Raw genomic sequence first — 24,501 nt, forward strand, 5'->3', positions numbered from 1 at the left:
GTAGATTGATGAGGGAAAAATCGATTTCATCTATTTTAGAATAAGGCTGTAACGTAACAAAATGTGGAAAAAGTCAAGGGGTCTGAATACTTTCTGAATGTCAGTGTTTAGACATGACCTGTATCACAGAGCAGTGCCAGGAAGTAATTTGATGGCTTTCAAATTGATTTGCCCCTGATACCATCTCTGAGGAGGCAGGTTATCTTTTAAAAAAGGAATTTGCTTTACAGGGTGCTAAAATGGTTTCTCAGTGAATGAGACAAGAAAGCACCTTGCCGTCGCGATGTGGTGTGAATTGAGCAAAGCAGATATTACAAAACAACACTCATTTCCTTTCTTCGGTACGTTACTTCCTGAGGTCGGTGAATCTGATGAAAGTAATAACTCTAGCGATACTGTGACACATTTATGGAGGAATAGATTACCTCACATATGAATGGCTGCCACAACATTCAAACAGGTTAATTCCACAACATTCAGCCCCTCCTCACTACTTACAATGATGGAGCCAACCGCGATGAGAGCGATAGCTATTTGTTTGGATCAAAGGTGAAACCGGACATTATCATAATGTGAACAAGTACTACAGCATGTTCAATAGTATAATAATGAAATATAGCTTTTTTTGTCGGTCCTTGGTAATACATGCAATACCTATTAAAGTACTCAATCTTAGACACACAGAGGCCGACACACAACCACCAGCATAAACCCACTTGACAATAATTTAGCGCCATGGAAAAGAGGTAATCCTCTTTTCAGGATGAGGTGCCGCATCCACTGCAGATTATACAGATTCGATAGCTGCCTTCGGCGACTGTGGGATGTGTCCCGTTGTTATTGGCACTCTCGATTCTCGTGCCGGGAAACCCTTGTGCTTCCGTCCTGGCAGCTGCAACTGAGGAGATCACCTCTGACTCGTCCTTTATTCTTTTATTCTTTATTTAGATGATTTACCACAGTTGAAATGTCCAGGGTGGCTGCGTGGTGAGATAGCACTTTGAGAGCGAGAACCGGGCTTCAAGCATAAACTGTATGCAAATTGATGGCAGTATTTGGCAGCTAGCCTCATAATGGGATACTTGATGGGTTGAATAAATTGCAATCACGCGGAACCCGCCGGTTTGGCTCGGTGCCAGGAAAATAAAGGTGACATGCAGAGGAAGTACCCAGCTCGGCCGGCGTGTTTTCCTTAAGTTATTTATCACCAGGGCACTCTTGAAAAGAAAGGAAATAAATAAATAAACCTAACAGCACTCATCAGGAACTACAATCTCAGGCTCTCCAGGTGCCTCTGAGATTTAAAGCTGTACAAGGTAACTACTATAAACCTGTGAATGTTCTGCACCAGTAGAATTAAAGCATTCTTTTGAAGTTGACTTTAACTGCTGAGTGTCAGAATTGGAGAGGGAAGATATTTGCTGTGTCAAAGCAACCAGTGCTTGTATATTTTATGAATGTTCTGTTCTATTATGCTCTGTTCCTGCTAATTTCGCTTAAACGCAGAACTAAGGCAAACAGCACAGTGAGAGATCATTCTTTTTTGGACTTGCATAAAACCTAATAGTAAGAGGTGTTTTCTCTTTATGAGGCTAACTTTTCTGTCAAACATAAAAGCATAAAGAAAGCTTGTATATACAGTAACAGCATCAGTGATATTGTGAAGGTAGTGTCGATGTAGTTGTCACATATACGTGAGAAGCAGAGAATTGTATAAGAATCATTCTTTCCATGGCAGATGTCAAGTGCAGATAGAGTTGCAAAGGGAGGATATATTACTGGAAACTTTAGAAGTCTGGCAGTAAACTTCCAGAATTTTGGTAACTTTCAAGTTTTGGGGGGGATTTTATAAAATTACATGTAGTGGTCATTTTGGGTTTCTTCATATTATCACACTTCTGTAATTATCTCTGGCCCTCTGTGTGGTCTTATCACCTAAAATATATAAAATAAACAAATCATAATCTTTAAATATAAAATAGAATGACAAAGTTGTAAACATCATCTTAAATATTAACCATCAACTTAGTGAATACCAGTGTGTTTAATATGAGGGTTTCATGAAATATACTTAACTTTTATTTTATTTATGTATTTATTATGTCAGAGTTGAATATTTATTTGACTACATTTACTATTGTAAATGTATTGGCACCAAATTGGTGGCAGTTGTGAAAAAAGTAAATAGTTGGAAGAGTCGCGGAGTTAATTGAAAGTAATAACATTGTTGATTAGATGTTTTCTTCATTAATCTTCTCTTGAACCATATGTTCTATCCTCTAGAAACTCATGGACTATAAAGACACAGATAGTATATATGAATTTTTTTTCAAGTTATTCAAGTATAAATTACCAGAGTTAGCATAGATTGCCATAGATGACCTATTAATTACCAAAATTACAGAAGATTACGGTAACTCTGATAAATTACTAATAGTTTTGCAACACTAGGTGAACACAAGTACTTTAGCACACATGAGGTAATGGCACCTATTAACACCCTCCTTTACCTTAGCCTCCTGATTGTTATAGCAATTATACTGAATGACAATCACACTCAGAAATGTTACATTACAGGAGGAAATATCATGTTAACAAATGCTTCTGAAATAAGCTGGTCGATGACAAGTTATGAGGTCCTACCTACCACAATGATAATCATCCTGTGTATCTCTCCATACAGTTCACCTGGGATCGCGCTGTGGTGTTCCAGTCCTGAACAATATGACTACTAATGTAGTGTTGTGGTGTTCCAGTCCAGAACAATATGACTACTAATGTAGCGCTGTGGTGTTCCAGTCCTGAACAATATGACTACTAATGTAGCGCTGTGGTGTTCCAGTCCTGAACAATATGACTACTAATGTAGTGTTGTGGTGTTCCAGTCCTGAACAATATGACTACTAATGTAGCGCTGTGGTGTTCCAGTCCTGAACAATATGACTACTAATGTAGTGTTGTGGTGTTCCAGTCCTGAACAATATGACTACTAATGTAGTGTTGTGGTGTTCCAGTCCTGAACAATATGACTACTAATGTAGTGTTGTGGTGTTCCAGTCCTGAACAATATGACTACTAATGTAGTGTTGTGGTGTTCCAGTCCTGAACAATATGACTACTAATGTAGTGTTGTGGTGTTCCAGTCCTGAACAATATGACTACTAATGTTGTGGTGTTCCAGTCCTGAACAATATGACTACTAATGTAGCGCTGTGGTGTTCCAGTCCTGAACAATATGACTACTAATGTAGTGTTGTGGTGTTCCAGTCCTGAACAATATGACTACTAATGTAGCGCTGTGGTGTTCCAGTCCTGAACAATATGACTAATGTAGTGTTGTGGTGTTCCAGTCCTGAACAATATGACTACTAATGTAGTGTTGTGGTGTTCCAGTCCTGAACAATATGACTACTAATGTAGTGTTGTGGTGTTCCAGTCCTGAACAATATGACTACTAATGTAGTGTTGTGGTGTTCCAGTCCTGAACAATATGACTACTAATGTAGTGTTGTGGTGTTCCAGTCCTGAACAATATGACTACTAATGTAGTGTTGTGGTGTTCCAGTCCTGAACAATATGACTACTAATGTAGTGTTGTGGTGTTCCAGTCCTGAACAATATGACTACTAATGTAGTGTTGTGGTGTTCCAGTCCTGAACAATATGACTACTAATGTAGTGTTGTGGTGTTCCAGTCCTGAACAATATGACTACTAATGTAGCGCTGTGGTGTTCCAGTCCTGAACAATATGACTACTAATGTAGTGTTGTGGTGTTCCAGTCCTGAACAATATGACTACTAATGTAGCGCTGTGGTGTTCCAGTCCTGAACAATATGACTACTAATGTAGCGCTGTGGTGTTCCAGTCCTGAACAATATGACTACTAATGTAGCGTTGTGGTGTTCCAGTCCTGAACAATATGACTACTAATGTAGCGTTGTGGTGTTCCAGTCCTGAACAATATGACTACTAATGTAGCGTTGTGGTGTTCCAGTCCTGAACAATATGACTACTAATGTAGCGCTGTGGTGTTCCAGTCCTGAACAATATGACTACTAATGTTGTGGTGTTCCAGTCCTGAACAATATGACTACTAATGTAGCGCTGTGGTGTTCCAGTCCTGAACAATATGACTACTAATGTAGCGTTGTGGTGTTCCAGTCCTGAACAATATGACTACTAATGTAGCGCTGTGGTGTTCCAGTCCTGAACAATATGACTACTAATGTAGTGTTGTGGTGTTCCAGTCCTGAACAATATGACTACTAATGTAGTGTTGTGGTGTTCCAGTCCTGAACAATATGACTACTAATGTAGTGTTGTGGTGTTCCAGTCCTGAACAATATGACTACTAATGTAGTGTTGTGGTGTTCCAGTCCTGAACAATATGACTACTAATGTTGTGGTGTTCCAGTCCTGAACAATATGACTACTAATGTAGCGCTGTGGTGTTCCAGTCCTGAACAATATGACTACTAATGTAGTGTTGTGGTGTTCCAGTCCTGAACAATATGACTACTAATGTAGTGTTGTGGTGTTCCAGTCCTGAACAATATGACTACTAATGTAGTGTTGTGGTGTTCCAGTCCTGAACAATATGACTACTAATGTAGTGTTGTGGTGTTCCAGTCCTGAACAATATGACTACTAATGTAGTGTTGTGGTGTTCCAGTCCTGAACAATATGACTACTAATGTAGTGTTGTGGTGTTCCAGTCCTGAACAATATGACTACTAATGTAGTGTTGTGGTGTTCCAGTCCTGAACAATATGACTACTAATGTAGTGTTGTGGTGTTCCAGTCCTGAACAATATGACTACTAATGTAGTGTTGTGGTGTTCCAGTCACTGAACAATGTGTCTACTGAGGTCGTGTTAGGTGTTGACAGGCAGGGCTCCGCCAGCCAGCCAGCAGCGGGCTCTGCATCAATCGGCTCACTGACCTTGGACAGATTGGCCTTTTCTTCCCCTCCATTCAGAGTTAGGAGCAGAATGGTGTCTCCATTCAGAGTTAGGAGCAGAATGGTGTCTCCATTCAGAGTTAGGAGCAAATGGTGTCTCCAGTCAGAGTTAGGAGCAGAATGGTGTCTCCATTCAGAGTTAGGAGCAAAATGTTGTCTCCAGTCAGGGTTAGGAGCAAAATGGTGTCTCCAGTCAGATTTAGGAGCAGAATGGTGTCTCCATTCAGAGTTAGGAGCAGAATGGTGTATCCATTCAGAGTTAGGAGCAGAATGGTGTCTCCATTCAGAGTTAGGAGCAGAATGGTGTCTCCAGTCAGAGTTAGGAGCAGAATGGTGTCTCCAGTCAGAGTTAGGAGCAGAATGGTGTCTCCATTCAGAGTTAGGAGCAGAATGGTGTCTCCATTCAGAGTTAGGAGCAAATGGTGTCTCCAGTCAGAGTTAGGAGCAGAATGGTGTCTCCATTCAGAGTTAGGAGCAAAATGGTGTCTCCAGTCAGGGTTAGGAGCAAAATGGTGTCTCCAGTCAGAGTTAGGAGCAGAATGGTGTCTCCATTCAGAGTTAGGAGCAGAATGGTGTATCCATTCAGAGTTAGGAGCAGAATGGTGTCTCCATTCAGAGTTAGGAGCAGAATGGTGTCTCCATTCAGAGTTAGGAGCAGAATGGTGTCTCCAGTCAGAGTTAGGAGCAGAATGGTGTCTCCATTCAGAGTTAGGAGCAGAATGGTGTATCCATTCAGAGTTAGGAGCAGAATGGTGTCTCCAGTCAGAGTTAGGAGCAGAATGGTGTCTCCATTCAGAGTTAGGAGCAGAATGGTGTCTCCATTCAGAGTTAGGAGCAGAATGGTGTATCCATTCAGAGTTAGGAGCAGAATGGTGTCTCCATTCAGAGTTAGGAGCAGAATGGTGTCTCCAGTCAGAGTTAGGAGCAGAATGGTGTCTCCAGTCAGAGTTAGGAGCAGAATGGTGTCTCCATTCAGAGTTAGGAGCAGAATGGTGTATCCATTCAGAGTTAGGAGCAGAATGGTGTCTCCAGTCAGAGTTAGGAGCAGAATGGTGTCTCCAGTCAGAGTTAGGAGCAGAATGGTGTCTCCATTCAGAGTTAGGAGCAGAATGGTGTCTCCATTCAGAGTTAGGAGCAAAATGGTGTCTCCAGTCAGAGTTAGGAGCAGAATGGTGTCTCCAGTCAGAGTTAGGAGCAGAATGGTGTCTCCAGTCAGAGTTAGGAGCAGAATGGTGTCTCCATTCAGAGTTAGGAGCAAAATGGTGTATCCATTCAGAGTTAGGAGCAAAATGGTGTATCCAGTCAGAGTTTGGAGCAGAATGGTGTATCCAGTCAGAGTTAGGAGCAGAATGGTGTCTCCAGTCAGAGTTAGGAGCAGAATGGTGTATCCAGTCAGAGTTAGGAGCAGAATGGTGTATCCAGTCAGAGTTAGGAGCAGAATGGTGTCTCCAGTCAGAGTTAGCAGCAGAATGGCCTCCCCAGTCACCTTTAGATATATTTACAAGCATTCCAACAGCCATGAAGGGCTCTTCACAGTGTTTCATGGCTTTTCCCCTTTGATTGGAAATCCACTTTGGGATGAGTGTCCTGTCTGCACTGTCAGGACCGTGCGGCTGACCTTAAAGGATGCTTTTTAGTGTGATGTGAACTCCTTGACTGGCATAGTGATCACCTGACCGTCATAAAACAGCCAATCTCCTTGGACTCACTTTGGGAAAATATTTTCCAAGCTAGCTCTGTGTACTATGAGGTAAAAGCAGGAAGGGTAATGGTGTTGCCTGGGGAAACATGTTGAAGCCTTAGGAGCATGACTTTGATCGCCGCCTCCACTGTGTTTTACATTGGAGCTGAGTTTAACAAATCACCCTGCGTGTTCTCATTATTTCTCTCTCTCTCTCTATACAGATGTATACTGTATACAGAATGAATTGTTTGAATCTATGTGCATGTAGAGAGAGAGAGAGAGAGAGAGAGAGAGCACTGGGAGTAGCAGCATTGGCTCTAGCCTGGCTGGAAATCAAAGGCAGACAAGGAGAACCTGGTGAAAATGGAGCAGCTGATTTGCTGTTCATAGCAGGGTGGCTTTGAACCGAGACGCAGGACTCCCCGATAAAAGTTTCATTACACTCTGGCTCATTTTCGAAAGATCAACATCCTATGACTGCGTCCTCCTGCCATAGCAATCTCTCTCTCCCTGGCAGGCCTTAGCTCTCCCCTGAAGTTATCTTTTTTGTTGCTCACACTGAGAATCCACCAAATAGTCTCCCTCGCTGTTATAATCCCCACCCAGCCGAGGATGAGCTGTCCGTCTGGGTTTTATTCAAGCTAATGTAATGGACAAGCATATCTGCACTCTTTTGCCATGTGAACATAAGGGGCTTTCATGTGAGACCGTTATGATCCAAATGGATTGTATTCACATCGATTCCCTACGTGGGACAGTGACCTTTTTGCTGTCCTATTTGAACCCCATCAGTCTGGCTATAGTGGCTGTAGCTATAGTAACACAAACTGTTTACAAATTGCCTAGCCATAGCAAATGGTATGCTAGCTTGCTGATTAGCTAGCTAAACAGACTTGAGACAAACTCAACATAGCAATCCGGAATTGGTTTTATTTCGAACACTATTACATCACACATGGACATTGTTATGCAAAAAGGTGAGCAGCATGCCAATCGCTGGTATTATCCATCCAACCCCAAGGAACAAGACCAGCTGGCTTTGAATGAATGGGCATCCATTGTTATGGCTTTGTCTAGGTAACAAATGCTTTCATACTCAAAAGCTCTAAAAAGCAGTCTCTAGCAGATTGATCCACATCCCTTTTTCCTAACGTGACAGCCCCTACTGGAGGGGACTTCTGTGATTTATGACTGTATACGTTACTGTCTAGATATGGTTCATGATTCCTTTAGTGTATGTCAGAAATGATGGACGGGTTCCATTGAATGTATCATATTGTGTCCCACCAAAATGGAAACAAGAGGATATGAATAGCAATCAGGAGACAATGGAGCAAAATCTTCGGGAGACCATGGGTGCATGATATTCAGGGGACCGAGAGCATGATGTTCAGGGGACTATGGGAGCATGATATTCAGGGGACAATGGGAGCATGATCTTCAGGGGACCGAGAGCATGATGTTCAGGGGACTATGGGAGCATGATCTTCAGGGGACTATGGGAGCATGATGTTCAGGGGACTGAGAGCATGATGTTCAGGGGACTATGGGAGCATGATCTTCAGGGGACTATGGGAGCATGATCTTCAGGGGACAATGGGAGCAGGATCTTCAGGGGACTATGGGTGCATGATCTTCAGGGGACTATGGGAGCATGATCTTCAGGGGACAATGGGAGCAGGATCTTCAGGGGACTATGGGTGCATGATCTTCAGGGGACTATGGGAGCAGGATCTTCAGGGGACTATGGGAGCATGATCTTCAGGGGACTATGGGAGCATGATTTTCAGGGGACTATGGGAGCATGATCTTCAGGGGACTATGGGAGCATGATCTTCAGGGGACTATGGGAGCATGATCTTCAGGGGACTATGGGAGCAGGATCTTCAGGGGACTATGGGAGCATGATGTTCAGGGGACTATGGGAGTGTGATAGGGAGCATGATGTTCAGGGGACATTTGGAAAATAATGAATGGGTGTGAAGACAGCAGATGGGCGTGATATGTGTTGCCTTTTGAATACATATGACACCTTCTTAGTATAGGTACGGTTCTGGGATATTGCTGTGAAAAGTCCCGAATTATATGAATAAAGACCTCCTTCTTTCATACTAATCCCCATATAATGTCAATATTTTTGTAAAGTAAAAAACATGAGCTGGCGAACACCAATATTTTTTTTGTGTGTGGAGGTAAACTATAAACTATAAAAATAAAGAGAGTCGCACACTCCATATATAAACTCCCAGTAATTTATTGGGTAAATTACCAATGTTTCGGCATCACTGTGCCTTCTTCAGGGTCAGAATATTTTAGTCAAGAACACCCAATTGGAAAAACCCAAAGCATGTCTTTTATCAAGGAATAGACATGATAAGGAACTTCACTTTGTGGGCCTTCTCTTTTCTAACTACAAAACAATCACATGTGTTGTATGAAAACCAAACATACAGTCAAAGCACAGAAGAACATTTATTATTGTTCATTGAACAATAATACACAATACAATAACTGATATATACAGACAATAGTACATAAAGTTAACATAGACAGGGGTATTATGAGTCAGAAGAAAATGTACATTTGTCAAAAGTATTTTTTGTAAGTACTGCGTTTTTGTTTTTACATCAGTAAATAACTTCACCATGATGTTTCAGTTCTATTTTAAATAAATTAAAGAGGGGTTTGTTCTCCTCCCCAACTTCATCTTATGAATAAAGAATATTCCAAGAAATACAAGCAAATGAACTATGAAAATGAAAATCGGAGTACATTTAAGAATATTTAAACTACTCGACAATAGCAACAACATTTAAACAGAACAAACACAGCCTTCAGGCAATATGAGCTCATGTCAACTGAACATTTCCTTCATAAGACAGATAAACCCAGAGGATGGCACTGGATAGAGTGGGTGTCAAATATTTTATTAAGTCTTTGCTGAAGGGATTGAAATGCCTGGCACTTATTCCACATGCGAGCACAATGATCTGCGAGCTACAAGGATAAATGAGGCTAATTTTGAACAGGCTTCAATAAAGGCGAGGCTTCAGCTCTACAGATCCATCATGGAGCCGGGGCTGTCTTTTCTAGGCAGAGACTCCCCTTTCCCTCCCCTCCAGCGCCAAGGAAAGGTTTTGCATCAATACAGAGAACAAAACAGATGTGCTTTAGCCCTGTTTGAGCTGCCTGGCTGAGGAAATACTCACTCTACATACAGCACACATCTGTCTCCTTATGAAAATGTGAAGTATGGAAGAAAATAGAGTTGGGAAAAAAATTGTATACAGTGTACTTGCACTGGAAAGTCTGACTTGAATGTATGTTGTCTTGTGTGTGTGAAAAGTGAAATATCTTCCCTTGTGGAAAAAGTGAATTATGCACATCCATATCTGCCATTTGGCTGACATGAACCTCTTGTCTCTGTTGTCCTGGTCTTATTTTCAGGTGGTGAGGTTCCGTATACCACCCTGGCCACGAGGATGATGATGGGGGTATGGTGGCTCTTTGCTCTAATCGTCATCTCCTCCTACACGGCCAACCTGGCTGCCTTCCTCACCATCACCCGCATCGAGAACTCTATCCAGTAAGTACCACACCACTACTCCGGGGTGAAGTTTCCCCCAGGTACAGGTCTAGGATCAGCTTCCCCTCCCCCAATCCTAACCTTAACCATTAGTGGGGGAAATTCTAAACTAACCCCAGATCAGCATCTAAGGGCAACTTCATCCTATAGCCACACCACCTCTGTCTTCATCATTGAGTGAAAACTGTCACACAGTACCAGAAATATTTTACAGGCCAGGGTTGTTAAAATAAGAAAAGACGATATTTGTTTCAACATTTAATTGGGACTAGACTGTTGGTTAATGTGGTTTCTTCAACCCACATGCTCATTATGTTACAGACCTTGATGTTGGATACATTTCCATTCCGGATCTGTTATGTTGGATACATTTCCATTCAGGATCTGTTATGTTGGATACATTTCCATTCAGGATCTGTTATGTTGGATACATTTCCATTCAGGATCTGTTATGTTGGATACATTTCCATTCAGGATCTGTTATGTTGGATACATTTCCATTCAGGATCTGTTATGTTGGATACATTTCCATTCAGGATCTGTTATGTTGGATACATTTCCATTCAGGATCTGTTATGTTGGATACATTTGTGGGTATAGTACATATTACATGTTTGTGAAATTGAAATTCAACTCAGCACCTTGTGTGTGTGTGTGTGTGGTGTGTGTGTGTGTGTGTGTGTGTGTGTGTGTGTGTGTGTGTGTGTGTGTGTGTGTGTGTGTGTGTGTGTGTGTGTGTGTGTGTGTGTGTGTTCTCTGGCTTACTATCCATCTGTCAGACCTGTGCTGGTCTCCAGGGCACAGACACACACTGATGCACAAGACATGTACACATACAATAGATTTACCTTTACCAAGTCACACAGACACACACACACACACACACACACACACACACACATACACATTCACACACCGCACAGGACCTCACACTGCAGTTGACAGAGTGCGTATATAAATGAATCCCTGTGGGAATATGCAGCCATCCCACTGGACACAGACATCAGTTCAATGTTTAGTTTTGATTTACATTTGCTTGAGATGTCAACTAACTTGAATTCAACGTAAAATCAACGAAAAATGCAAATCCAATCCGTTTTCCAGGTTGATTCAATGTCATCACATTACATTTTTTTGCCCGGTGGGGTAGTACTCTTCTCTCTGTATAAACCAGGCAGCCTTCTGTTTTTGGAAAGATGGAGCGTCTGTCATCCCCCCCTCCAGGGGCCAGTGAGGGCCTACGTTTTCTATTGTGTGTGGCACAAATCAGATCTATCATCCTGCAGGTGACGTCACCTGTGGCGGGTAACTGCTTTACGAGGACTCCATTGAGGACTCTATGGTGGTTTAGGAAGACTAAACTTTGTGCACTGAGCAACGCTAAAAGAAGACGAGTTGACCTGGGGGAGTGTGTGTGAGTCAACAGTTAGTAACACTCCTCAACCTCCCACGCATGTCTTTAGTAAGCATTTAGTAAGCCTTCTCTCTTTTTGCCGTCTCGTCGTCATGACGCGTAAATCCCCGCCGCTCATTGGGCTAATCAGATTCCAGAATGCCTAGCAGTGATATAGTTAATTGTGCTTTGCAAGAATATCTCATCTCGCTGCTCGATCTCACGAGAGAGAGAGAGAGAGAGAGAGAGAGAGACTCCCCCTTTTATTTTTCTACTTGCATGAGATGTCATTAATGAGTCCTTCTCAGATTGCGCCGTTCTACTTCTATGCAGCTAATTAGGATTTCCATAAATTTCAATGTATTATCTTTAATGTGTAGACTCTTCTGGGGTCATTACTGGAATAATTAGAGCCTAAATTCCACACCCAGGGGCCTGTTGTTTTAAAGAGGAGGGATGTGCTGCCTCAGTCAGGAAACCTTGCAAGATTTATGTAATGTGCTTTGAAGGGGGGGGGGGAGGGGTGGTTCTGATTTTGTAATTAGGTGGTCTGATAAAAGTTTGATTACCATTTCACTGAGTTTGGGAAGTGGAGCTCTCACATCTCTACCCTCTTTAGTCCTCATTCACATTTCAATCTATCTCTATCTAAAGATAAGGGCTCTATAGGAAAGAGCCATATAGATTGTCTTAATAGCTATTTGCTTTGGCATCTCAGTATAGCTCATTGAGTCAGTGAAGCAGAATGGCTTGGCACAGTGACAAGAAAAAAGATACATATTTTGAAGTAATAATACTCTGAGGTAGGGCTGTGGCGGTCATGAAATTCTGTCGGCCGGTGATTATCAAGCAAATAACTGCCGGTCTCATGGTGATTGACCATTAATTCAAATAAACACTGAGGAGGACCTTTGGAACGTCCACATTTTAAAAAGTATAATAAATCCATTTAATATAGCCTTACACCATCACAGGAAATCCATTATTTATTTTAGACGGGTCGAAAGATACATGATGAAGTCTATGAAGTCTATTTCAGAAGAACAGAATAGCATACTCTTGAGTTGTCCTTATGTTAGGTCCTGATCTGGCTATGCCATAATATGGCTGTGGCCTACACCAGTTCATTTAGCGGACAAGATTTGCTTATAATTCCGTGGCATTATTTTTAATTATTATATTATATGAAGAATACAATTGAACATAGCTAAATAAAATAGAAAGGATATTTTCTCCAAATGATTTCCAAGGAAGTGCACACATGCAGCTATTCTGTGTTGAGAGGTTAACTATATGCTTAATTTAGAGTTATTTATGCAACTTTAGTTGTGATACAAACGTTGGGCTATATGTTTAGATTTTTTATACATTCTAAGGGTGTATGTGTAACGTTCGGCGTCTGGTGACGAGGAAGCGGACCAAAACGCAGCTGGGAGCGAACACATGTTTATTCAACACACTGGAAATTAAACATGTACACAAAATCAAGAAAAAATGCCAATACGTTACGTGCTCATTCAAAGAGACAACACCCCACAAACAGCGTGGGGAAAACAGCACTTAAATGTGATCCCAATCAGAGACAATTAGCGACAGCTGTCTCTGATTGGGAATCGACAGAACCCAACATAGAATTTCCCACCTAGAACCTACACAAGGCTAAAACGTAAACAAAACACAAACCAAGGAAAAATACCTAACATGACACACCCTGACCCAATATACCCGAGTTCACCTGGTCAGGGCGTGACAGTATGATATGACTCTAATGATGATTTGAAAAAAGTTGCACTGAAGGCATGAGCTCAGATTTGGGTTTTCTGCGCAGGCTGCACACACTTTATCAGTCTCTCATTCACAATTATACAAGCACTTGATAATATTCTCACCAGGCCTCAAATTTCTCGTCGGCATCCCCCTTGTGTGGCCATAATGCCCCCTAAAAAATCCATGACTTTTGCAGTCAAAGTGGCATTTGTGCCCTTAAGCTGATTATAATCATTGTAATTCCCTTCTCCCAACTGCCTTGCTCCAAAGCACCTCTCACTCACATACATGGCTCTCTCAGATATCTCAATTCTTATTAGCCAATGCCCATCACTTGATCGTGCCCTTCTCGCAGCTAAGTAGGCTACAAGTGAAGACAGAAACATCGGAGAGGCAACTGCAAGGCGCATATTGAAGATGTTAAAGGGACTGGCCACATTTACTTTTCGTCAGCCAACAAGATGAGTAACGAACCGCAAAAAGCAGTAGCCTATGTCAATCTACTATCCCCCATAGTACAAAAGTTGACATATTCTATTGGTCAACTTCGTCTTCCGTGCAAGAAATAAATATTCCAAACATATACTGGAACAGTTGTGGGATGCGATAGATCCCAAATTAATACAACCTCTAGCATAAAAAAAACCCTTTTAATAGCAATGAGGCTGATGCAACAGATCAGAAAGTTTAGCTTAAAATGTTGATAAACTATTAAGCAGTGGTGGAAAATGTACCCAATTGTCATACTTGAGTAAAAGTAAAGATACCTTAATTACTCAAGTAAAAGTGAACGTCACCCAGTAAAATACTACTTGAGTAAAAGTGAAAAGTATTTGGATTTAAATATACTTAATTATCAAAAGTAAATGTAATTGCTCAAAAGTAAAAGTATAAATCATTTACAATTCCTTATATTAAGCAAACCAGATGGCACAATTGTTCTTGTTTTTTTAATTTACGGATAGCCAGGGGCACACTCCAACACTCACACATCCTTTACAAACAAAGCATTTGTGTTTAGTGAGCCCACCAGATCAGAGGCAGTATGGATGACCAGGGATGTTCTCTTGATAAGTGTGTGAATTGGACCATTTTCCTGTCCTGCTAAGCATTCAAAATGTAATGAGTACTTTTGGTGTCAGGAAAAATTTGTGGAGTAAAAAGTACATTATTTTCTTCAGGAATATAGTGAAGTAAAAGTTGTCAGAGATATAAATAGTAAAGTACAGATGGACTGTCACGTCTGACTTGGACTGGCTGATAGGCGGAATCAAGTGCAGGAGACAGAGGTGCTGGAGGTGAGTGTCTTTTAATAATCCTTACTCACACAAACGCCGAAAAGCACAGGGCGCTATACAAAGTTCACGTATTTGTTCAATGCGCCCGTACAGCACAAAATATAATTCCAAGGCAAGGAGCGCAGCCCGGTAAATTCCTCTACAAAAATACTGTCGACAACACAACGTGGACAATAAACAATCCCGCACAAAATCCCAACTGAAAACACACCTTAAATAAGTCCCCACTAATGTCATACACAAAACAAGTGCGGAACAGACAGACAAAACTAAACGACACAGAAACAACGATCGGTGGCAGCTAATAGGCCGGCGACGACGACCGCCGAGCGCCGCCCAACCGAGGAGGGGCGCCACTTTCGTTGGATCCTGTGACATGGACTAAAAAACTACTTAAGTAGTACTTTAAAGTATTTTTACTGAAGTAATTTACACCACTGCTATTAGGCCATTTCTTCACATTATAAGCGCAACAATGCGCACAAGGCAGTACGCTATAAGCGTGAATGTTCCAAAATGCAATCAATTAGTGGGAAAAGACTGTTCTCAAAAGTGACCACAAATGCATTAATGCATGTATTATGAAGGTCCATTTTTATGGTGAAAATTATCTTCCCCAAACTTGAAACTCAAACGTGACCTATGTATCCCATTTATTCTCTACACCGGTTGTAAAGCGGATTAATATGCTTAATTTTTAGATGTTATTTGGCCACTTTAGTTGTGATACAAACCTTATCTAAACATATAGGCCTATGGGCTAGGCTACATGACATGTGTGACTATGATTTGAAAAAGTCGCAAAAGAAAAAAGGCATGCGGTGTTTCTTGCCCTACTGTACACCCTGGGCATCATTCACAAGTGATAATACATCATTCACAAGTGATAATACATCATTCACAAGTGATTGGCTAATGTTGTCACCCATTAGACTCTTCTTAATATAATCTTGTCTTTGCATATACTAAATAATATGTGTGAAATTAGTTTTGATTTAGAATGGACCATTATCATGCACCTTGCCAACCAGGTAGGCTATACTCCTGTTGTAAAGCCAAGCAATGTGCTTAATATGAGGAAAGTTGAGAAGTAAATTTAGCAGGTCTAGCCTATAGAAATCTGATGGGATCCTCCTCTTTTTAATAGAGGCCATTAAAACAGTTTTTTGAGGCAATTGCATAGCCTTTAGAAATGTTGCGCAACATGAGCTCATGAAGTGTTTGATTAGATTTTCGAAAACATTTGTATTGATGTCAGAGTGATTAGAAAGACAATAGAGTGCTGAGTACCAGGCAGTTATCAAGTTTGGTAGGCTACTGATGACCATCAGTAGCAAGTAGAGCTTGGAGAAGCCTAGTTACCATGACTAAACGGTCACATGGAATTTGACTGCAGTCATGACTTGTTACTGCCGGTGTGGCAGTAATACAGTCACCATAACAGCCCTACTCTGAGATCTATCTGGGTATGAAATAACCAATGATTGTTCAAAACCGAGTTTTGTGGACGATTGTTTTTGTTTGTGAATCCTATAGGAGGAGAGTGGAGCTGAAGCAGCAGAGCAGGGTTGGAACAGAACGTATGAACAGTAGATAGATAGGACTTGGTAGACACTGTGTGCGGATTGATAAAAGAGGAGAGATGGAGGACTGTGGATTTGGTACAGAAAAAAGAAAAAGAGAGAGAATAGAAGAGAAGAGATGAGCGAGATGAGATGTAGCAGAAAGATGAGTATGAGGATGGAGGGATGCACTGAGGGAAAAAAGTTATTTAGAGGACGTAGCACTCTCTGTCTCTCTCTCTCTGTCATACCACAGATGTCATATTTTCTGCTTTACTACAGACGGCAATAAAATACCTGAGCGGTTTCCTTCCTCTCCGGCAACTGAGTTAGGAAGGACGCTTGTATCTTTGTAGTGACTGGGTGTGTTGATACACCATCCAAAGTGTAATTAATAACTTCACCATGCTCAAAGGGATATTCAATGTGTGCTTTTTTTTACCCATCTATCAATATGTGCCCGTTCTTTGCGAGGCATTGGAAAACCTCCTGGTCTTTGTCGTTGAATCTGTGTTTAAAATTCACTGCTCGACAGGGATCTTACAGATAATTGCATGTATGGTGTACACTATTATTGCATACAGATTCCATGCAACTTATTATGTGACTTGTTCAGAACGTATTTAGGCTTACCATAACAAAGGGGTTGAATACTTGACTCGACATTTCAGCTTTTCTTTTTTAATAATAAAGTATTATTAGTATCATTCCACTTTGACATTATGGGGTATTGTGTGTAGGTCAGTGAATGTTTTTTTCTACATTTAGTCCATTTTAAATTCAGGCTGTAACACAACAACATGTGGAAAAAGTCAAGGTGTGTAAATACTTTCTGAATGCACTGTATATATACACAGGGTACCCGTTCCGAGTCGATGTGCATTGGTACGAGGTAATTGAGGTAGATATGTGCAAATAACTAGGAATAAAGTGACAGATAATAAACAGTAGCAGCAGCGTATGTGATGAATCAAAAAAGTTAGTGCAAAAAGGGGTCAATGCAGACAGTCCGGGTAGCTATTTGGTTAACTATTTAACAAACTATTTAGCAGTCTTATGTCTTGGGGGTAGAAGCTGTTCCCTGTTTGTTCCAGACTTGGTTCATCATTACCGCTTGCGGTGGGTGTGGTAACAGAGTGAACAGTCTATGACTAGGGTGGCTGGAGTCTTTGACAATTTTTTGGGCTTTCCTCTAACACCGCCTGGTATAGAGTTCCTGGATGGCAGGGAGCTCGGCCCCAGTGATGTACTGGGCTGTACGCACTACCCTCTGTAGCGCCTTCCGGTCAGATGCCAAGCAGTTGCCATACCAAGTGGTGATGCAGCCAGTCAAGATGCTCTCAATGGTGCAGCTGCAGACATTTTTGAGGATCTGAGGGCCTATGCCAAATCCTTTCAGCCTCCTGAGGGGAAGAGGCGTCATGCCCTCTTCATGACTGTGTTGGTGTGTGTGGACCATGCTAGATCCTTAGTGATTTGGATACCAAGGAACTTGAAGCTCTCGACCCGCTCCACTACAGCCCTGTCAATGTGAGTGGGGGCGTGCTTGGCCCACCATTTCCTGTAGTCTACGATCAGTTTGTTTGTCTTGTGGACATTGACTGAGAGGTTGTTGTTCTGGCACCACACTGCCAGGTCTCTGACCTCTATATAGGCTGTCTCATCATCGTCGGTGATCAGGCCTACCACCGTTGTGTCGTCGGCAAACTTAATGATGGTGTTGGAGTCCTGCGCGGCTGCACAGCCTTGGGTCAACAGGAAGTACAGAAGGGGACTAAGCACGCACACCTGGGGGTGGCTCGTCAGGATGTTCAGGAACCAGTTTCAGAGGGAAGTGTTCAGTTCCAGGGTCCTTAGCTTAGTGATGAGCTTGGAGGGTACTGCTGTGTTAAATGCTGAGCTGTAGTCAATGAACAGCATTCTCATATAGGTGTTCTTCTTATCCATGTGTAAACGGGCAGTGTGGAGTGCGGTAGAGATGGCGCCGTCTGTGAATCTGTTAAGGAGATATGCGAATTGGAGTGGGTCCAGGCTGTCTGGGTAATAGTGTTGATGTGAGCCATGACCAGCCTTTCAAAGCATGTCATGTCTACAGACGTGAGTGCTACGGGTCGATAGTCATTTAGACAGGTTACCTTGGCATTCTTGGGCACAGGGACTATGGTGGTCTGCTTGAAACATGTAGGTATTACAGACTGGGTCAGGGAGAGGTTGAAAATGTCAGTGAAGACACTTGCCAGCTGGTCAGCGCATGCTCTGAGTACGTTTCCTGGTAATCCGTCTGAATGTTAACCTGTTTAAAGGTCTTACTCAAATCGGCTATGGAGAGCATGATCACACAGTCGTCCTGAACAGCTGTTACTGTCATGCATGGTTCAGTGTTGCTTGCCTCGAGCATAGAAGGCATTTAGCTTATCTAGTAGGCTTGCGTCACTGGGCATTTTGCGGCTGGGTTTCCCTATATAATCTGTGATCATTTGCAAGCCCTGCCACAGCCGACAAGCATCAGAGCCAGTGTAGTAGGATTCGATCTTGTCCTGTATTGACGCTTTGACTGTTTGATGGTTTGTCGGACACTGCTACCATGATTACAGATAGTCCTGAATGAATCATGAATAATGATGAGTGAGAAAGTTACAGACATATCATATCCCCAAGACATTTTAACCTCTCACCATTACAATAACAGGGGTGGTTAGTATTTTTTGGACATGTATGACGTGTGTGTCTGTAACTTTCTCACTCATGATTAATCACAATTCATTCATGATTATCTGTAATCATGGTAGCATCCACATTAATGTAGAAGTGTAAAGAAACAAATTCTATTCTTACTTACAATAAAAGTCACTACAAAATGACACAATATATTATTTACCATTCATTTCTATTGGGCACAAAATAGTCTGAAACACAACCAAAACAAACAGCAAATGCATCCAACAAGTGTGTAGAGTCACAATCTTGATGTAGTCATCGGAAAAGGGGGATACCTAGTCAGTTGTACAAATGAATGCATTCAACTGAAATGTGTCTTCCACATTTAACCCAACCCCTCTGAATCAGAGAGGTGCGAGGGGCTGCCTTAGTCAACATCCACGTCATCGGTGCACAGGTAACAGTGGGTTAACTGCCTTTCTCAGGGGCAGAACAACATATTTTACTTTGTCAGCTTGGGGATTCGATCCAGCAACCTTTCGGTTACTGGCCCAACGCTCCCGCCCGCCAGGTTACTTGCCGCCCCATTGCGTGCAATAAATATGATACCAAACACGTTTTACTACTTTAATACACATAAGTTAATTTGTCCCAATATGGGGGAACTATGTACAAAAAGTGCTGTAATATCTAAACGGTTCCCGATATGGATGAAAATGCTCTCAAATTAAAGCTGACATTCTGCACTTTAACCTCATATTTATTGTATCATTTCAAATCCAGAGCCAAAACATCAGAAAATACTTTTGGAGCTCACTGTATGTCATTGTGTCTCAATGTAATCAAGGTATAAAATGATTGTTATTTTCAAATCTAATCTCATTTTGGGCTTTGTTACGAACGCCTCAAGAAAGAGGGAACGCAACACCCTGCTACAACTCAACTCTCCGTGGAGTGAAAGATGACTGGGACTGTAGGTGCGAGTAAGGATGACAAAAGGCAGAGAATTTACAGTTTACAGGGAATTTATTCCTTCACACGGTAAATTTGGGGAAAAGGGGCTGGACGGAACCAAAGCAAAGAAAGTAAATATCAAAGCCCCCTCTCCTACCTTACCTGCCTACCCACTACTTACCTAACTAGCACCACCTGGTGCACTAACCAAAATACAGGGGGTGGTCCGCCCAGGTCTTCCCTAGTGTGCATAGACAGTAAACTACTACGGGTTATGTTTGCCTGCAGGCCTCTTGCCTAAGCACTCCCTAGGTGCCTTCCCCTTCCCCCTGGGAACAAATGAAACAGAATAATCCAAACGTAATTAAACAATTTCAAGAATCAAAAACACTGCGTCCAATTGACACACATACATAGGACATACCAATCAGCTCTGTCTCAGCAACAACCACAGAACATAACCATCAGCTCTCTCTCTCAGCAACTCCAATTAGCAATGGGGCTGACCAATCAGCTGCTTGGGGGAATTTCAGGAAGCCATCCTGAAACACACATACAAAACCACACACAGAAACTGTGTGGTCGATTTGCAGTGTAAAAATAATAATAATAATTTTCAGCCCGACCATTCGCTCAGACAAAAATCGTCCCGTGGCTGAATCTAGTTCCCTGCCTAGAAAATGTGTTAGCTTCCTGTACAAATTATCTCTAAAGACAGTCACAAAGGGAATAATCAAGTGATGTTAAGTCCATTTCCTTGTTCAATGAGCAGCTCGGCTAAAGGTAATTGGTAGTGGGACAAACAAAAACACACGCCAAGATTACAGAGGAGCTGAAGAGGGATGCCTTAATAGATTTTCAGGTTTAGACGCCAGACTGATAAGCTTTGTCCCAAACTGCACCCTATTCCCTATCTAATGCACTACTTTTAACTAGAGCCCTATGGGCCCTGGTCAATTGCAGTGCACTACATAGCAAGCAGGGGGCCATTTGGGACCGTGGTCTGCCACTCCCGCACCCACCATCACCCTCACCCTCCCTATCTCCATGTACCTACACATTACTTAAGGAGAATCTCCCCTTAAACATTTGGCGGCAAAGATCATTAAAACTTTCAAAGGGGTTTGAGAGTAGCTGGAGAGAGTGGGGGGATGGATTGAGGGAGTGAAAGGGGGGGGGGAGTATGCTTATGTAACAGTATTCAATAGTAATCCTCTTAAGGTAAAATATCTCCCCAAAATATAAATAACTTGTATTAAGCCTTTTTTTTTGTTAAAATAAGCACATCTGCCAAGGATGTTAAAGAATTTAGCTTGGTAAGAAAAATGTAGCTTGGTAAGTGAAATATCACTCAATTAAGATATTTAAGTTTGCTTAGATTTCACTTTTTGCAGCGTAAAATTCTTGACAGCCTTAATAATGACAGAAGCTTTATAGTAGTGATGGTAACAACAGAAGAGTCATAGTAGTGATGGTAACAACAGAAGAGTCATAGTTGTGATGGTAACAACAGAAGAGTCATAGTAGTGATGGTAACAGAAGAGTCATGGTAGTGATGGTAACAACAGACGTTTAATAGTAGTAGTGATGGTAACAACAGATGTTTAATAGTAGTAGTGATGGTAACAACAGACGTTTAATAGTAGTAGTGATGGTAACAACAGACGTTTAATAGTAGTAGTGATGGTAACAACAGACGTTTAATAGTAGTAGTGATGGTAACAACAGACGTTTAATAGTAGTAGTGATGGTAACAACAGACGTTTAATAGTAGTAGTGATGGTAACAACAGACGTTTAATAGTAGTAGTGATGGTAACAACAGACGTTTAATAGTAGTAGTGATGGTAACAACAGACGTTTAATAGTAGTAGTGATGGTAACAACAGACGTTTAATAGTAGTAGTGATGGTAACAACAGACGTTTAATAGTAGTAGTGATGGTAACAACAGACGTTTAATAGTAGTAGTGATGGTAACAACAGACGTTTAATAGTAGTAGTGATGGTAACAACAGATGTTTAATAGTAGTGATGGTAACAACAGACGTTTAATAGTAGTAGTGATGGTAACAACAGATGTTTAATAGTAGTAGTGATGGTAACAACAGACGTTTAATAGTAGTAGTGATGGTAACAACAGACGTTTAATAGTAGTAGTGATGGTAACAACAGACGTTTAATAGTAGTAGTGATGGTAACAACAGACGTTTAATAGTAGTAGTGATGGTAACAACAGACGTTTAATAGTAGTAGTGATGGTAACAACAGACGTTTAATAGTAGTAGTGATGGTAACAACAGACGTTTAATAGTAGTAGTGATGGTAACAACAGATGTTTAATAGTAGTGATGGTAACAACAGACGTTTAATAGTAGTAGTGATGGTAACAACAGATGTTTAATAGTAGTAGTGATGGTAACAACAGACGTTTAATAGTAGTAGTGATGGTAACAACAGACGTTTAATAGTAGTAGTGATGGTAACAACAGACGTTTAATAGTAGTAGTGATGGTAACAACAGATGTTTAATAGTAGTAGTGATGGTAACAACAGATGTTTAATAGTAGTAGTGATGGTAACAACAGACGTTTAATAGTAGTAGTGATGGTAACAACAGACGTTTAATAGTAGTAGTGATGGTAACAACAGACGTTTAATAGTAGTAGTGATGGTAACAACAGACGTTTAATAGTAGTAGTGATGGTAACAACAGACGTTTAATAGTAGTAGTGATGGTGATACACTTGTTCTCCTAATTACATCGGTGGCTTCTGTTAAATCAATTTGACAAACAAACAGTCGTTACAGTCATGTTTTTTTATTACAGTTGTAAATGGTGAGTGTTTGAAGACCGTAGCATTGTAATTAAAATACCTTCATTTCCCTTGAGGTGGAGATGGTATGACTCTACTGACTAGTGCTTTTATGACATCCCTCCATTATACCCCTTTTAGTGGAACTACAGGGAGTTTCTTAACAGTTGGTTCGCTGGCTTACCCTTAATTAGCTTCAAGTTATGATCTCGGCACTGACTCTGTGTGTGTGCCTCGGTAGGTGTGTGGGTGTGGAGTCTGATTATTTGCACATCTGTGTCCAAGTGTAGTTCCATGTCAACCCCATGTTCTAATGTATGTGTACATGGTGAACTACATTTCCCATAACCTCCCCCTTCTGTCTCTCTCTATAGGTCTCTCCAAGACCTGTCCAAGCAGACAGAGTTGCCATATGGGACGGTGTTGGACTCGGCTGTGTATGAGCAGGTGCGCAGTAAGGCCATGAACCCCTTTGAGAGGGACCCCATGTACTCCCAGATGTGGCGCATGATCAACCGCACCGGAGGTGCCGACAACAACGTGGACGAGTCCAAGGAGGGCATCCGCAAGGTACACCACTTTACATGGTCTACACCAGGGCTGCCCAACCCTCTTCCTGGAGATCTACTGTGCTGTAGGTTTTCAGTCTAACCCTCTTCCTGGAGATCTACTGTCCTGTAGGTTTTCAGCCCAACCCTCTTCCTGGAGATCTACTGTGCTGTAGGTTTTCAGTCTAACCCTCTTCCTGGAGATCTACTGTCCTGTAGGTTTTCAGTCTAACCCTCTTCCTGGAGATCTACTGTCCTGTAGGTTTTCAGCCCAACCCTCTTCCTGGAGATCTACTGTCCTGTAGGTTTTCAGCCCAACCCTCTTCCTGGAGATCTACTGTCCTGTAGGTTTTCAGTCTAACCCTCTTCCTGGAGATCTACTGTCCTGTAGGTTTTCAGTCTAACCCTCTTCCTGGAGATCTACTGTCCTGTAGGTTTTCAGCCCAACCCTCTTCCTGGAGATCTACTGTGCTGTAGGTTTTCAGTCTAACCCTCTTCCTGGAGATCTACTGTCCTATAGGTTTTCAGTCCAACCCTCATTTAGCATATCTAATTCAGCTAGTTAAGGTCTTGTTGAGCAGCTAATTAGTATAATCAGGTGTGTTAAATTAGGGTTGGACTGAAAACCTATAGGACAGTAGATCTCCAGGAAGAGGGTTGGGCAGGCCTGGTCTATGACATTTAGCAGATGACTTTATCCAATGGTACGTACAGTACAGTGAGTGAGTATATATTAGTATGTGTGAACCCACAAACCTAATATGAAGCAAACCTGTCATTGCTAGCGTCATACTCTTAACAACTGAGGCACACGAGATCACGTGTCCTTGTGTGTCCTAAACGTACTAATCATTCATGCGTTTCATAGGGTTTTAGATATCTCTCCTCTGGCTGGGTGACATGTGTTGGACATGTGTTCATTATTCTGCCCTAACAAGCAAAAAGGTAGTTCTGCTCACTTGGTCTAAAATGAGTTAATGCCATTTTTGGTACGTTGAATACATGCTTAATCATGTGTACAAGTATCCTGCCTCTATTGTATTGTGTTTTGGAGAAAATGGGGGTCATGTTAGCAGTAACTGCATGAAGTTACTGTGAAACCAAGATAAATAAAAGCCATTTTTCTCAGTTCCACACTATGAGCAATTACTGCCTTTTTGCTTGGTAGGGCAGTATTGTCAGTAGCTTGTTAACCTACAACTACAGACAAAATCCTAACATGTGAGAGAGACCGAGGGGACAGGTTGGACTTTAAACGATGCTTCTGAGATATGCA

At 41.6% G+C, this 24,501-nt stretch overlaps 1 protein-coding gene across 2 annotated transcripts in view; it reads left to right on the plus strand.

Annotated features, from left to right (window-relative positions):
* LOC115164974 (glutamate receptor ionotropic, delta-2) overlaps positions 1–24,501 on the plus strand; it is a 582,060-nt gene that overhangs the window by 496,938 nt on the left and 60,621 nt on the right. For both annotated transcript variants that reach the window (XR_003870040.1, XM_029717948.1), the window contains exons 12-13: positions 10,093–10,231; positions 23,052–23,247. Coding sequence is in view for 1 of the 2 variants with exons in the window: in XM_029717948.1 (XP_029573808.1) it covers positions 10,093–10,231; positions 23,052–23,247 (335 nt within the window). In the remaining variant the exon portion in view is untranslated. The remainder of the gene's footprint in view (positions 1–10,092; positions 10,232–23,051; positions 23,248–24,501) is intronic.

Source organism: Salmo trutta, chromosome 27, assembly GCF_901001165.1.
Source record: "Salmo trutta chromosome 27, fSalTru1.1, whole genome shotgun sequence".
Lineage (NCBI taxonomy): Eukaryota > Metazoa > Chordata > Actinopteri > Salmoniformes > Salmonidae > Salmo > Salmo trutta.